This window comes from Ctenopharyngodon idella, chromosome 16, assembly GCF_019924925.1.
Source record: "Ctenopharyngodon idella isolate HZGC_01 chromosome 16, HZGC01, whole genome shotgun sequence".
NCBI lineage: Eukaryota > Metazoa > Chordata > Actinopteri > Cypriniformes > Xenocyprididae > Ctenopharyngodon > Ctenopharyngodon idella.
This window is the reverse complement of record NC_067235.1, coordinates 18070083-18083722: the sequence shown is the minus strand read 5'-3', so window position 1 is coordinate 18083722 and position 13640 is coordinate 18070083. Positions and strand designations below refer to the sequence as shown.

Here is a 13640-nt window from a genome sequence, read left to right as displayed (position 1 = left end):
GATCATTGAAGGTCAGCAGCAAAGACATTGGTTAATAAAGTGAGATTAAATACATAAAGTATATTTGTGATGTGTAATTTAATATAGTTGATTATTACAGATTTGCATAAAATTCTGAGATTGCATTTCACTGTTTTCATTGAGGAATTTGAGGAATACTGAATGTTTTTGTGCAAGTGAGATAACTAAACGCTCACATTTAGTCTAGAACTACAATAACCATCATGTTCACACAGCGCACACAACACCTCTGCACTTTATTTCTCTCACCTTATTTGAAAAAGTAACTGATATTTTGTTTTAAATTAAAAAAAGTAATGTGTTACTTTACTAGTTACTTGAAAAAGTAATCTGATTACGTAACTCATTACTTGTAATGCATTACCCCCACCATTGCTTGTCATTGTAGAAATCATTTGATTGGACAAAAATCTGTTTAGTGCAGGATGAGTCATCAATGATAAATATTTTTGGTTAATTTTCTTCAGAAAATTAACCAAAAAAAAACATTGTGATTTTCAAAAAAACGTAATTTTCAAAAGTGATAAAATAATTTTGTCAACGTTTAGAAGTACACTAGCGTAGAGTTGGTCTCAAAGGTAACACACATGGACTAAAAACTACAAACTCTCACTCATCATGTTCTTTTGTAACCCCGCAGAACTACATTTTCCAGCACATAATGTGACGTCAGGACGTAACTCGAGACGAGCATTACGTCTCTTCTCTCGCAAACCTCTGAATTCCGAGTGGCATAACTTGCACACAGTGAACCGCTGAGACACTTCACATTTCAGAGGCACTCGGGGGCATTTTTATACTCCTTTAGGATATTCCGTTACATGAAAATCTTCGGGCTCCGTGTAACAATGGAGGCATATTTACGGAGCTGTCGTGATGTGATTAAGGTAAGACTATGGTACTGGACGCTTTAAGAGAGGGTTACGCGTGGTATGCTGGCTTGGCTACTACCATTTTACCCACTTAAAAAGGGGGCAGTGGCCAGTTCTTGCACGGTCTGTGTTATGAGACATTTAGAAACATGAGTGTGTTTGCCGTATATGATAGCTTGGTGTGAAAAAATAACGTATGCTGTTTTGTTTGACGTACACTCGATATTGACACAAGTCATATGGCATGACGCGCGTGCATAGACCCTGGCCGCATGCGCCAATGACAAGCGACCACATGCATTGAGAGAAAGAGAGAAAGCACATAAGTCTGTTTACATTAATTATTTTATTATATTTTTTATACGAAAAGAGTTAACTAGTGTGTTTTTATATCACTTCACTTTATATCACTTTTATATCAATGACACATGCATAACACACACATACATATACATACATGTACATATATGTGTGTGTGTGTATATATATAATATATATATATATATATATATATATATATATATACACACACACACATACATAAACACAGTTTTGCCATGCTTTCAGTTTTAAAAGGTCAGTTTATTAAGCTGTTTGGTGCAAATCCATCTGTAATATGTTGTCTATTTTCTGGCAGTGTGTTTAGTCAATAAGAAAAATTCCCACTTTTCTAGTTTTACAGCTTAATGTGCTCAGTTTCAAGAATGAAGGTGGCCCTATTTGCAGAGACAATAACACCTGCTGTCCATTGCATATGATCCTGACAGCATCTGTCCAGCAGCAGTGCATCTCTTTACCCTAAACACTGTTGTTTTAAACCCAAACACCCTGACACATTATGAAGTCCTGTGTTTACTTTGAGACTCTCAGCTCATGGAAGCAAGCAGAGATGGGTTCTTTAACTAATTCAGTCAATGATTGAAGAAATTATACAGTTGCACTTGTGGTTAAAGTGCTTTTTGTCTGCACTGAAGCATGAGGTTGCAAATAGAGCGCACACTGACCCAATACCCACAGGTTCTGTACTGTTTACTCACCATCCCGTGGTCCATTTCACATTGTGGTGACTAACTTCCTGCGCTGTCCCCTGGCTATGCACATATGGACATGAATAAGCATGTTTTTCCTGCACTTCCCCATCTAAGAAGGTTTTTGGTGATGATTATCACATGAGAGAGAAGGAGCTTGCCAAAATCTCACCCTAAACAAGCCTCGCCCCTGGGCTGTGCCAGCTGTGAGCTCAGTCAGTCTGTGTTGACAGTCCATCGTTCAGTATTTAAAACAAACCCCAGCTGGTTGCCCAGATCACAGTACATCATTTAATGCTGACGTCACAGATGGCTTCTGTATTCGGCTGGAGTAATGGAGAAGGCCAAATGCTAATTAACGCTGGACGAGGAGTCATCATGAGGAGAGATAAAAGGCTTTATGGAACCCAGGGTGATGCATTCAGTGTTATTCTATTAAAATTGCTCTTCATCTCACAAGTGGTCCAGTAAATAGACTTCAATATAGAGTTGTGGGTTCTCAAGCCCAAAAAAAGAAAGAAGAAAGCATATTTTAAGTAACAAATGTAGTCTATAATAACTACACTATTGTTTGAAATTGTGGGTCAGTGTTTTTTCTTTTTATTTAGCAAGGATGCATTTAATTGATCAAAAATGACATTAAAGACATTTCTAATGTTACAAAACATTTGTATTTCAAATAAATGCTGTTCTTTTGAATTTTCTATTCCTCAAAGAATCATGAAAAAAAAAAGTATCAAAAAAGTTTGGTTTTCTCAAAAATATTTAGCAGCACGTCTGTTTTCAACATTGATAATAAGACTTTTTTTCTTGAGCATGAAATCAGCGTATTGGATAGTTTTCTGAAGGATCATGTGACACTGAATGACTGCTGGAAATTCAGCTTTGCCGTCACAGGAATAAATTATATTTTAAAATATATTAATTAAAATATAAAACGTTTATTTTAAATTGTTGTAATATTTCACAATTGTACTGTTCTTATCATTTAAATGTATGATATAATCAAATAAATGCAGCCTTAGTGAGTAAAAGAAACTATTTTCAAAAACATTATCAAATCTTACAGACAACAAACTTTTGAACAGTAGTGTATATTCCAAGTCTTCTGAACCCAGTGTTATTTTAGTATCATTGAGATACTATTATAGTTTTTATTATTTTTAATTAGTTTTTATTGTTATATTTTTTCATTTTCAGTTTAGTTTTAAGAATTTTGTCTTTTTTTTAATTAAAATGAACATTAGTATTATTAAAATAGACTTTTAATAATATGTCTATATAGTTTTTATTAATTTTTATTTCAGTTTTTGTTTTAGTTTTAATACATGAAGTTAAACCAAATGAAAGTGAGAAATGTTGCCTTAGGAACTAGCTGAAATAAAATAAGTTTACATTTTTTTTATATTTTATTTTATTTCAGTAACAAAATGTTTTATGGTTTTAGTTAACTGTAATTACCTTTGTTAGGAACAACACTGAAATTTAAGTTATTATGCTCTGAAAATCTTCAATGTCCTCCACCATATGTCTCAAATCTTATTTGCGCTTCTGTATGGCTACATTGCTACTTCCACACTGTCAGTTTTTGGGGTTGACAACCACATTTACTTACAGGTATGAGTCTCGAAATGTCCCGTTCACACAGAAACATACAGTAGCTTCTCGAATACTGTCTGTATGAACGTGCATTGGGAGTCAATCGTGTATTCTCTAAACAGTGATTTCAAAGATGGCGACGTCCATAAAACTGCAGCAGAAATCTTCATTAGCCGATAGCAGCTTTTATATCCGGGTGGAAAGCAGAATATTTGAGTCACGCCTAGAACACAAAACTGAACAGAGAACAGTGACTGGATCTAAAACCTTCCGATGACACACAGCTCATATCTAGTATCTAGACATAACTAGTTGTCCAATCCGGTTCTGTTCACACAGCACAGGTTTTCCGAGAATGCGGTTGTGAAATATAACTGAACTGTGCGTGAACGTAACCATATTAAAGACTCAAATACAGAACTGACAGACGATTTTGTTGCTTTGAACATGGCCTATATTCATACTTGCTGTGTAATTGGTTACAAGACATTATTTGATATTGTTGACTTTAAAATGTCTTCACATGGCAAGTTTGAATATGTGGAAGCGCAAATGAGATTTGAAAGTTTTGGCAGAAAGGAAGATTTTCAGCTAATAACAGACTTGCATTTCAGCTCTGTTCCTCAGGCAAATATACCATTTTGCTATACAGTACATAGGTTGTATGGACTACTTATGGAGCTTCTTCTTTGTCCTTTCTTGTTAACCCTTGATCGCTGTATGGTTTTATTGTATGAACAAGAGCAGTGTCGACATCTTCTTTTATGTTCCATGGAAGAAAGAAAGTTGTACAGGTTTGGAACACAAGAATTTGAATAAATGATGATAGAATTGTCATTTTGGGGTGAACTATCCCTTTAAGAACAAATACTTAACATAAAAAAATGAGTTTTGTTGTCATCCATGTTATCATCTGTTAAAGGCATACACTGCTGTACTATATCTGTTGAGAAGCCACAGAATGTGTTTTATCTTTGACATTGCACCGAGCCTCACACTGGCTGTCAGTGATACAGAGTGACTGGTTGATCAAGTTCAACATTGTTTGTCAGATGAAGCTCTGAATGGAGCTGGAAGTCTTCACAGCCTATTGAATGCATTTTCAGCCTGTCATGTAGTTTACTTGCTGTAGATATTTGTGCGTATAGACATTTTAGTTTGGTATTTCAGCCTGCAGTTTAATAGAGGCCACCAAAGCCTTATTATGAAGAACTTGGCTTGCAGTTATATGTTATGAATTCCTGTCCTATATTAGTCCAACAGCCTGTGACATTATTCTCCTTCATTCTCAGGCTTGTAGTAAGAACAGCCCAGGGCTGCATGTCGTAATGGGAAATGAGGCTTGTGATGTGGACTCCATGGTATCAGCCCTGACCTTCGCCTACTTTCTTTCAAAGGTATGCAACGCCCAACCTAATAAACCGTATTTGCTGTGGTGTTCTTGGAAAGCTTGAGAATTGTGTCGAGAAAATAGATGTGATAATTCTTTACTGGAGGTTGAGGATTATTGTTTTGTTCATCATTATTGTTGACCTGTTGCAGAGTCTTGATTGTAAGAGGGTGCCGGTGCCTGTACTCAACATCCCACGAGCTGAGTTTCCCTTGCGCTCTGACAGCAGCTTTCTGCTGAGAGAAACCGGTTTGTCGCAGGACTACCTGCTTTTCAGGGACGAGGTGGACCTCCACAGCCTGCACAAGAACAAACAGCTGACCTTGACCCTGGTTGACCACAACGTTCTGCCCAGGTCAGTGTTCTGTTCTGTAGGACATATGCAATACATGAACTGCACCATGTTCCATCTTCCATCTTCACATAAAAAAAGAGAATGATAAAGAAGTAGGGGTGTGCGATTATATATAGTCTATGATAATATTGTAATTGTTGTTTTAACAATGTGCAATCTGACATTATCGAATATGTCCCTCAAAAAAAAAAAAAACAGAAAAATGCCTGGAGAGTGCATACACTGCGTCATTTAGACTTTTTGGTTTAGGTTAGACTACTGCACGTGCGCATTTAGAGTGCACTTTCTCACTGCGAGATTTACTCTAAAAATGCAATTAAAATGCCCCTGTATGAGTATTTGTCTTTTAGGCTATATTTATATAATATGATATAGTAAAGCAATCATTAAACAGTTTAAGAAACAATTAAGTGACTTACATTTTAGACACAATATTGCCTGTTTTGCCCTATTTCGCTGAAAATAGTTCCAAACAAAGCTACAGCAGAACTGTTTTGCATCTCTGAGCAACAAGCAGCGGTGTTTCGTTGCTGAATTAATCAGTCCATTTGAACGAATTGTTTGAATTAATGACTCAATGATTCGCTCATTAACAGTGACTTGCCGCCACCTACTGGTGGTTTTAGTTTCAAATTTAAAGTATCTTTTCAATTTTAAAATTTTAATTTCATATATCATCGTTTTATTTTTAAAACATCAAAACATTATTTATGCATTTGTAACTGCAGGATAAATGCATTTATACCTCTGAGCTGCATTAAACAGTCTGTGTAAATACATCTAAATGGCACTTCAGATGCAGCTTCTATATTTCCTCTGCAATGCAAAGACAGATTTTGTTGATATTGATTTCATTTGATTGGTAACAGCCCTATAGTGTGTTATTAAATAGGTAAGAACCAAATTGCCCTCATAAAGGTAAAACATATACACAAAATATGAAGAATAACAAAAACTTTAGAAGTCAGCTGTCCACAGCAATCCTAAACCTGCCAAGGTACCAGTACAGTAACAATCAGGAACATATCGTCTAATCATCATTATTGACAAAATCCCAGAAAATATTGATATCTTTTTTTTTTTTTTTCAATATCGCACACCCCTATAAAGGAGTCAGATTTTAAATAATTAATGAACTTGAACTATATAGTGAATTTTCTGTTGAAAAAAAAAAAAAATATATATATATATATATATATATATATACTGTGAAAAATTATCTTGATGGACAAAACGTGTAAGTATCATAAACTTTTTTTTGATAACCCCTTTTTTTTTTTTTTTTTTTGATAATCCAAAAGCCTATGGGAAAATAAATCGTATTGGACCTGTCAAGGGAACCAGCGTGATGCTAACTGCCAATTGGCCTATAAAGTGACAATTGTGACAAAGTGCCATAATTCCACCATTCTATTATGGTGCATTTTACTGCACCATATAAATGCATGCATGTAAATGGCAACCAAAATAAATATCAGAATGTTGTTACAATAATGGCTTTTTATATCTACGTCAAATTAATCTAATTAGTCCACCACTAATAGCGACATAAAAAGTATTTACTGAACCCAACCTGTGACCACAGAAGCATGATACAAACTTCTTTTATAATAAACCTGTTTTATTCTGTAGTGCTGACAGTGAGCTGGAGGATGCAGTTGTAGAAGTGATTGACCACCACCTCCTACAGAGGCCCTCATCTCCCTCCTGCCCTGTCACTGTGGAGACCGTGGGCTCCTGTGCCACCTTGGTGACAGAGCTCATTGCCCAAAAAGCGCCTGAGGTGCTCGACCAACAAGTGGCTCAGCTTTTATACGGTGAGTGTCATGGCGACATGATAAACACAGAGAGGAATGTGAGCTCTCACAGCATGACTGCTGTTCAATCTGCTAGACACTGTTAGACATCAGATGGGCACAGCATGGTCTTCAGTGGCATTTGGCTGGAACAGATAGATTTGACTTGTACTTGCAATATGATAGAGACGTGAGATGTCAGCAGAAAGATAAAATCTTGTTAAGTTGCGGAATGTATTTCTGCTTTGCGTTGACAGGTACCATTATCCTAGACTGTGTTAACATGGCACCTGAGGCAGGTAAAGTCACCCCTAAGGACAGCCAGTACGCCATCTTTTTGGAGAAACGTTTTCCAAAGCTGCCTCCGAGGGGCGCTCTGTTTCAGTCGTTACAGAATGCCAAGTTTGACGTGTCAGGTGAGAGAATCTTTTATTGTGTAGGTTAATGAAACAATCTGCTTGTAGACTTATTAAAACTTTAAAGCATGTGTTCATCAAAAGAAATTTCACAGTACTGCTCTGTATTTCAGGCCTCTCCACAGAGCAGATGCTGTTGAAAGACATGAAAGCTGCATCTGCTGGGGATCTGAACTTGGCTGTCAGTGTCATTTACATGACACTAGAGGTCAGTACTGTTATGACATCTTTCACTTGACCTCTAAAAGCTTCTACAATCTCAGAAGCTTGCTATGTATTGATTTGGATGTTTTTGGCTGATACAGCTTTTAACAAAAACTGATATTTATACAGATATTTCTGCAGATATATACAGATTTTGATATTTTGCCACTTTCTTTTTAAAGGATTTAATTACACCCCTAGAAAGAAGTACAAAAACTTTTGGTTACACTTTATTTTAGTGTCCTTGTTATTGTGTAATTATACATTTAAGTACTGAGTAGTAATAGTTAACTACATGTTCTTACAGTAGGGTTAGGATTAGGGTTTTGTTTAGTGTAAGTTGCATGTAATTATGCATAATATATAGTTATTACTACAGTAACTACATGTAACATGTAATTTTACTGTAAATTAGTAAAGGACACTGTAAAATAAAGTCTTACCAAATGTTTTAACTGTTGTTGTAAAATTCTGTAATGTCCATTGAATTTTTCTTTTTCTTTTATAGTGTCTTCATAATATTGGTATTATATATAATTTAGTATTTTTTTGTAAATTGCAATATTAAATGGGCACAATGAAAGAAAAATAATATAATATATAATATAATATAATACGATACTAATGTTTTAAACAATAAAATCCACTTTTTACAAGTTGTCATGGAACATAAAAAATACTCACAGGAAAAAGCTTTAGTGCTTTTCACAGATTAGTCTATTTTATTATCTATTAAATGAGATTCAATACTGAACAATGTATTCTTGTGTTCTTAAACATATTTTTGGATTTCATCTTGAAATCATATAATACTTACAGCGCAAGTAAACAGTGACATTTGATTCATGGACAAAGACAAAAGATCTGCTGTTTCATGCTTATGGCTTATTGCAATGGTTTTATTTTGATCAATAATTAAATATTGGTGCATCTATATAACCTCTATAACCTATAAGTTATGTGTGGAATCTCATTGCATACTTGCAGCATTTCTAAAACACTATAGCAGGACTTTAATTTTAGAAGATCACATGCAAATTACATGTTTCCTCTTGAATGAAGTGAATCTTGTTTTTGTGCTATGTATTTAGTCTCAGTACTTGGTTCCACAAAGAGGAAATGCAGATTCTGAAAAGTAAGGAGCTCTTGTTGTGGGCACAAAATGTGCTCATGTGCCCATCCTCATGACTCATGTGAATTCCTCATTAATACTGAAGCACAACCGCATCCAAGTCAGACACACCCGGACTCACCGCAGGGCTGGGCGGCCTGTCTCACACACCCACTGATTACACCAGACGTTAACCTCCGTGACAGGCTCTTCTGTTCTCTTGTTAGTACACATACAATAATAAGACAATGTTGCTGAATCAGATGTGTATCAGAACTGTTCACAGTACAGGAGAATTTTTTTAATATGGCATAAGAAAGTCATAGATTCAAAATCGGCCCCAGTATGTTCATTATAGCACACTAAAATCTCATTTTAATACTTCAAAGTAATAATTCCATTACTTTATTATTTTAACTGTCAGGAATAATGTGAGTGGCCATTAAAGTTATTCAGAAATATTTGTCCAGTTGATTGACAAGAATCAGAGATGTGTCATAAGAAGAAAAGATGTGTGACGTGCATATTTTAAAGGTTATATTTTTCAGTCATAAATTATTTCATTAAAATAATTTAAAATACAATAATAAAATAATATTACAATCGTAATAAAATATTACTAACTGCAAAAAAAAAAAAAAAAAAAGATATATGTTGGAATTCAAAGGCATCAAAACTGTAAAGGGCAGAAGAAAAATATTGGGCATTAAAAATATTTATCTCCAGATCTGTTTGTGTTTGAAAATGTCTCACAAAGTGAAATGATTGCAGTCCTTTTTGTAATGCTCATATGTTAAAAGAGCTGTTCTGTTTTTAGGCTTTTCTTCAGAGGCGTGGCTTACAGCAGGACCTCTGTGAATTCTGCCACAATCACAGCTACAACCTGCTGATCGCAATGACAATCTCTTTCAACGACAACAAGGAGCCCTTCCGACAGCTAGCCGTCTACAGTTCCAGCACTGTCTACAGGGAAGAGGTACTCATTATGCTTTACACTTATTAAGGAAATCAACCTACAAATGTCTTTCTTATAGTTTACTCTGCATATAATAAATGCGATTCTTTTGAACTTTCTATTCATCAAAGAATCCTGGAAAAGGGTACTAGGGTTTCCACAAAAATATTACGCAGCACAACTGTTTTCAACATTCCTTGAGCACCAAATCAGCATATTAGAATGATTTCTGAAGGATCATGTGACACTGAAGACTAAAGTAATGGCTGCTGAAAATTCAGCTTTGCCTTCATATGAATAAACTACCTTCTTACCGACCCCAAATTTTTGAAAGGTGGTGTATAAAATAAGTTGAGAATCTGTTCTAATTGATATCTTTTTTTCTTTTTCTTTTCATAGATGAGTAAAGCACTAGAAAACGCCAAAACCCCTAGTCTGGACCTTAAACCAATGAGCAGTCCATATCTGGATGTCAAGGCCTATTTACAGGGAAACACACTAGCATCCCGCAAGAAGGTAATGCCCATAATCACAGACTTCCTGAAGGAGAGGGAAAGGAAAGTGGCTCAAAGTGGAAACATAGAGGACCTATATCTGGACGATGATTCTAATCAGTACCAGAGTGACTCTCAGCAATGTACTGAAGACGCTGGGATTGAGGACGATACTCCATTTCCTCCAACGCCAATGAACAGTCTGGTTGAGGGTTGTCCCTTGGACAATGGCCTACCAAAAATCAGCCCTGAGGTTTTGGTAGAGAAAGTTACCAAGATGGCCAGCATGGAGGACACATCTCCTGAGGGACAATGATGAAGATCTGTTGTCTAAGAGAGTCTTGGATAAAAGCTGGAGAAGAAAAGTCCTTCTGCATCTTTAAGAGGATGTGGTGGATATACAACAGTGGTGCATCAGGGCGTGAGAATGTAATGGCACTTTTTTGATCTAGTTAACTCACAAAGGTACAATACGGTCTGAAGTGACTTTTTCTAAGGACTGGTACATGATGATTCAAATGGAGCATTACATAAATGCATCACATATAAGATGTTTAAAGTTTGGGTGTCATAAAAATGACTGTAAAATTTCAGGTTTAGTCCATTTATTTATTGCTCGCAGTAGTATTCATATTTGATCTTCTAAATTATTTCCAGGTAAACATGAGCTTATTCAGTTCCAAAATTGACAATACGCACGCAGTGCAAGCTAGCGACTGACAATTGATAGAATTAACCAATTCTGAATTAATTTCCGTTATTATACAATTATAATGTGGTAGTTATCGTTGCTTTTGGTGCCACTAACATACTGCATTCTTTATAATATTAAAAAAGTTATTTTCAGCTTGTCTGCAGACCACGTATGTAGCATGGAATTGATTCCCACATATTATTATTATTATTATTATTATTATTATTTTGACTTGTCCCTTGATTTGTAAAAACGAAAGGAAAATGCATTTACAGTTCTCTTACCGTGTTAGCCCAGCAGGCATAAAAAATTTTAATCATTTGGACACTGATATAAACTGCAGGTTTACTTTTTAGCTGGTCATGATTCGTGTTAAATTTTGAAAAATGTAATAGTTGCATATACACTTATACATTAAAAAAAAAAAAATATATATATATATATATAATAAATATTCGCACAGTGCTGCCTGCTTGTCTGCTAGGCTTCCAAAATAAGCATATATAAGCAGTTCCTGTTAGGATGAGTCAAAATAATATATCTTAAAGGATTAGTTCACTTTAAAATGAAATTACCCTAAGCTTTACTCAACCTCAAGCCATCCTAGGTGTGTATGACTTTTTTCTTTCTGATGAACACAATTGGAGTCATATTAATTAATATGATGTGTCTAAGCTTTATTATGTCAGTGAATGGGGGCAACGAGTTTGAAGCTCAAGAAAGTGCATCCATCCATCCATCATAAATGTACTCCACACAGCTCCGGGGGTTAATAAAGGCCTTCTGAAGCGAAGCGATGTAAGAAAAATATCCATCTTTAACAAGTAATAAAGTAAAATATCTAACTTCCGCTAGACCTCAGTTACATAAGTTGAATAGGGAAGGCGTAGGATGTAGCGTAAGCGTTTTGAACTGCGAGAGGCGTTAGACTTTCTTCGTAAGTTGAATATCGAAGGCGGTCTGGCGGAATCTAGATATTTTACTTTACAACTTGTAAATATGGATATTTTTCTTACACAAATGCATCGCTTCACTTCAGAAGGCCTTTATTAACCCCCGGAGCTGTGTGGAGTATGTTTATAATGGGTGGATGCACTTTCATGAGCTTAAAACACGTTGGTCCCGTTTACTGCCATTATAAAGCTTGGACGCGTCAGGATATTTATTAATATAACTCTGATTGTGTTCATCAGAAAGACGAAAGCCAAATACACCTAGGATTGCTTGAGGGTGAGTAAATCTTGGGGTAATTTTCATTTTAAAAAATGAACTAATCCTTTAAATTGATGACAACACTTTTCATTTGATCTCACGCTGCAACGGATGTAAATGAAGATGCATTGGATTAGTACATCTTGTCATGATTACCCCAATAATATTGTAAAAGAGTGATTGTTGGTAAATGAAAAGTGAGTGTCACCCCTCTGTGGCCTTTTTTATGTTATAGGTGTTAACTGACCTACTCCTGGTTAGAATTAGGGCACCTGCATTTTACTCAATTAAATTTTGCCATTAATTACCAAAGACCTCAGTTGTATTTGTATGTGAGGCATGTTAAGCATTTGATCATTTGAGTTTTAAAATATATAACTTCAGTATTCTGTTGATTTCTATTATGTTATATTATATAATTTATTTGATGATTTACGTTTTGAGTACATTAGGGTTAAAAAAAAATGGTGGTTGTTGTCATGAACTGTCCTTTTGATTTGTTTTACGGCCTTCAGCTTATTAACAGTTATTAGAGATCAGTCACCATCTGTCATTCATGATGGAAAATCTAAAGATTGATTCAAACTGGATTAGCATTGTAATTACGGCATTCATTATATTAGTAAATACAAAAACGCAATACAAGGTATTTCAAAGACCTAATTGGATTAATCTTATATAATGACGTTTTATTGGACAGTTATATAAAGATGTTTTTCTTCCCATAGAACTAGTTTTGTCATGGCTTCATATACACACACAAAAAAAAATAAAACTGTTAATCAAAATCAGTTTATATCAGACATGAAACATATTAGATGGTATGTTGGTGTTTTGAGGTGTTGTGTATCTCGTGTGAATTAACCCTAAGTGATAGTTTGGTGAGATTTGGCATGGTGACAGCAGAGGATTGCTGCATGCTGCCTCAGGAGAATAAAGCACACTGAATAATGCCAATATCATCATAATGTTGTATTAAATGTTGATTTAATGTAAATGTTTTAATGTGATATGTTTGTAAAGCAGGATATTCCGAAGCACATCCTCTGTTACGTATTTTATTGCCAAGGCCTTTTTTATTTCAAGTATTCCTCAACTCAATAAAACATTTCATATTGTTCCATATTTGGTTTGTGAGCTTTATCTATAAAAATTGTCACCAAGGCTGCATTTATTTGATCGAAAATGCATTCAAATTCTTACTGTAAATTTTCTACTTTAATGTATTTTAAAATGTAATTTATTTCTGTGATAGCAAAGCTGAATTTTCAGCAGTCATTACTCCAGTGTTCAGTGTCACATGATCCTTCAGAGTGACATTTCTTGAAAACAGTTGTGCTGCTTAATATTTTTGTGGTAAACCTTCATACCTTTTTTCAAGATTCTTGAAATGAATGTTCTAAAGAACAGAATGTTCTAAAGAACAGCATTTATTTAAAATAGAATGTTTTTGTAACAATGTAAATGTCTTTACTGTCACTTTTGGTCAATTT

The 13640-nt window shown here is 35.0% G+C and overlaps 1 protein-coding gene across 2 annotated transcripts; it reads left to right on the top strand.

The window, feature by feature from the left end:
* The first annotated feature begins 695 nt into the window (after nucleotides 1-695).
* Nucleotides 696-13272, top strand: prune (prune exopolyphosphatase). Of its 2 annotated transcripts, none has more exons than XM_051865465.1 (8): nucleotides 696-908; nucleotides 4813-4917; nucleotides 5063-5265; nucleotides 6898-7082; nucleotides 7319-7477; nucleotides 7591-7685; nucleotides 9610-9768; nucleotides 10147-13272. In XM_051865465.1, the coding sequence occupies exons 1-8, from the start codon at nucleotides 843-845 to the stop codon at nucleotides 10555-10557; spliced, it is 1383 nt and encodes a 460-aa protein (XP_051721425.1). In that variant the 5' UTR covers nucleotides 696-842; the 3' UTR covers nucleotides 10558-13272. The 2 variants fall into 2 exon arrangements, with proteins under 2 accessions (XP_051721425.1, XP_051721426.1); XM_051865466.1 differs by lacking the exon at nucleotides 696-908 and adding an exon at nucleotides 2170-2333.
* Nucleotides 13273-13640: the final 368 nt, after the last annotated feature.

What these genes read in the sequence shown, in the direction of transcription:
- prune (XM_051865465.1), top strand. Translation starts at nt 843, where the DNA reads ATGAAAATCTTCGGGCTCCGTGTAACAATGGAGGCATATTTACGGAGC. An exon ending in GCTGTCGTGATGTGATTAAG is followed by an intron (nt 909 to 4,812) that starts GTAAGACTATGG and finishes CTTCATTCTCAG; the next exon opens with GCTTGTAGTAAGAACAGCCC. An exon ending in GACCACAACGTTCTGCCCAG is followed by an intron (nt 5,266 to 6,897) that starts GTCAGTGTTCTG and finishes TTTATTCTGTAG; the next exon opens with TGCTGACAGTGAGCTGGAGG.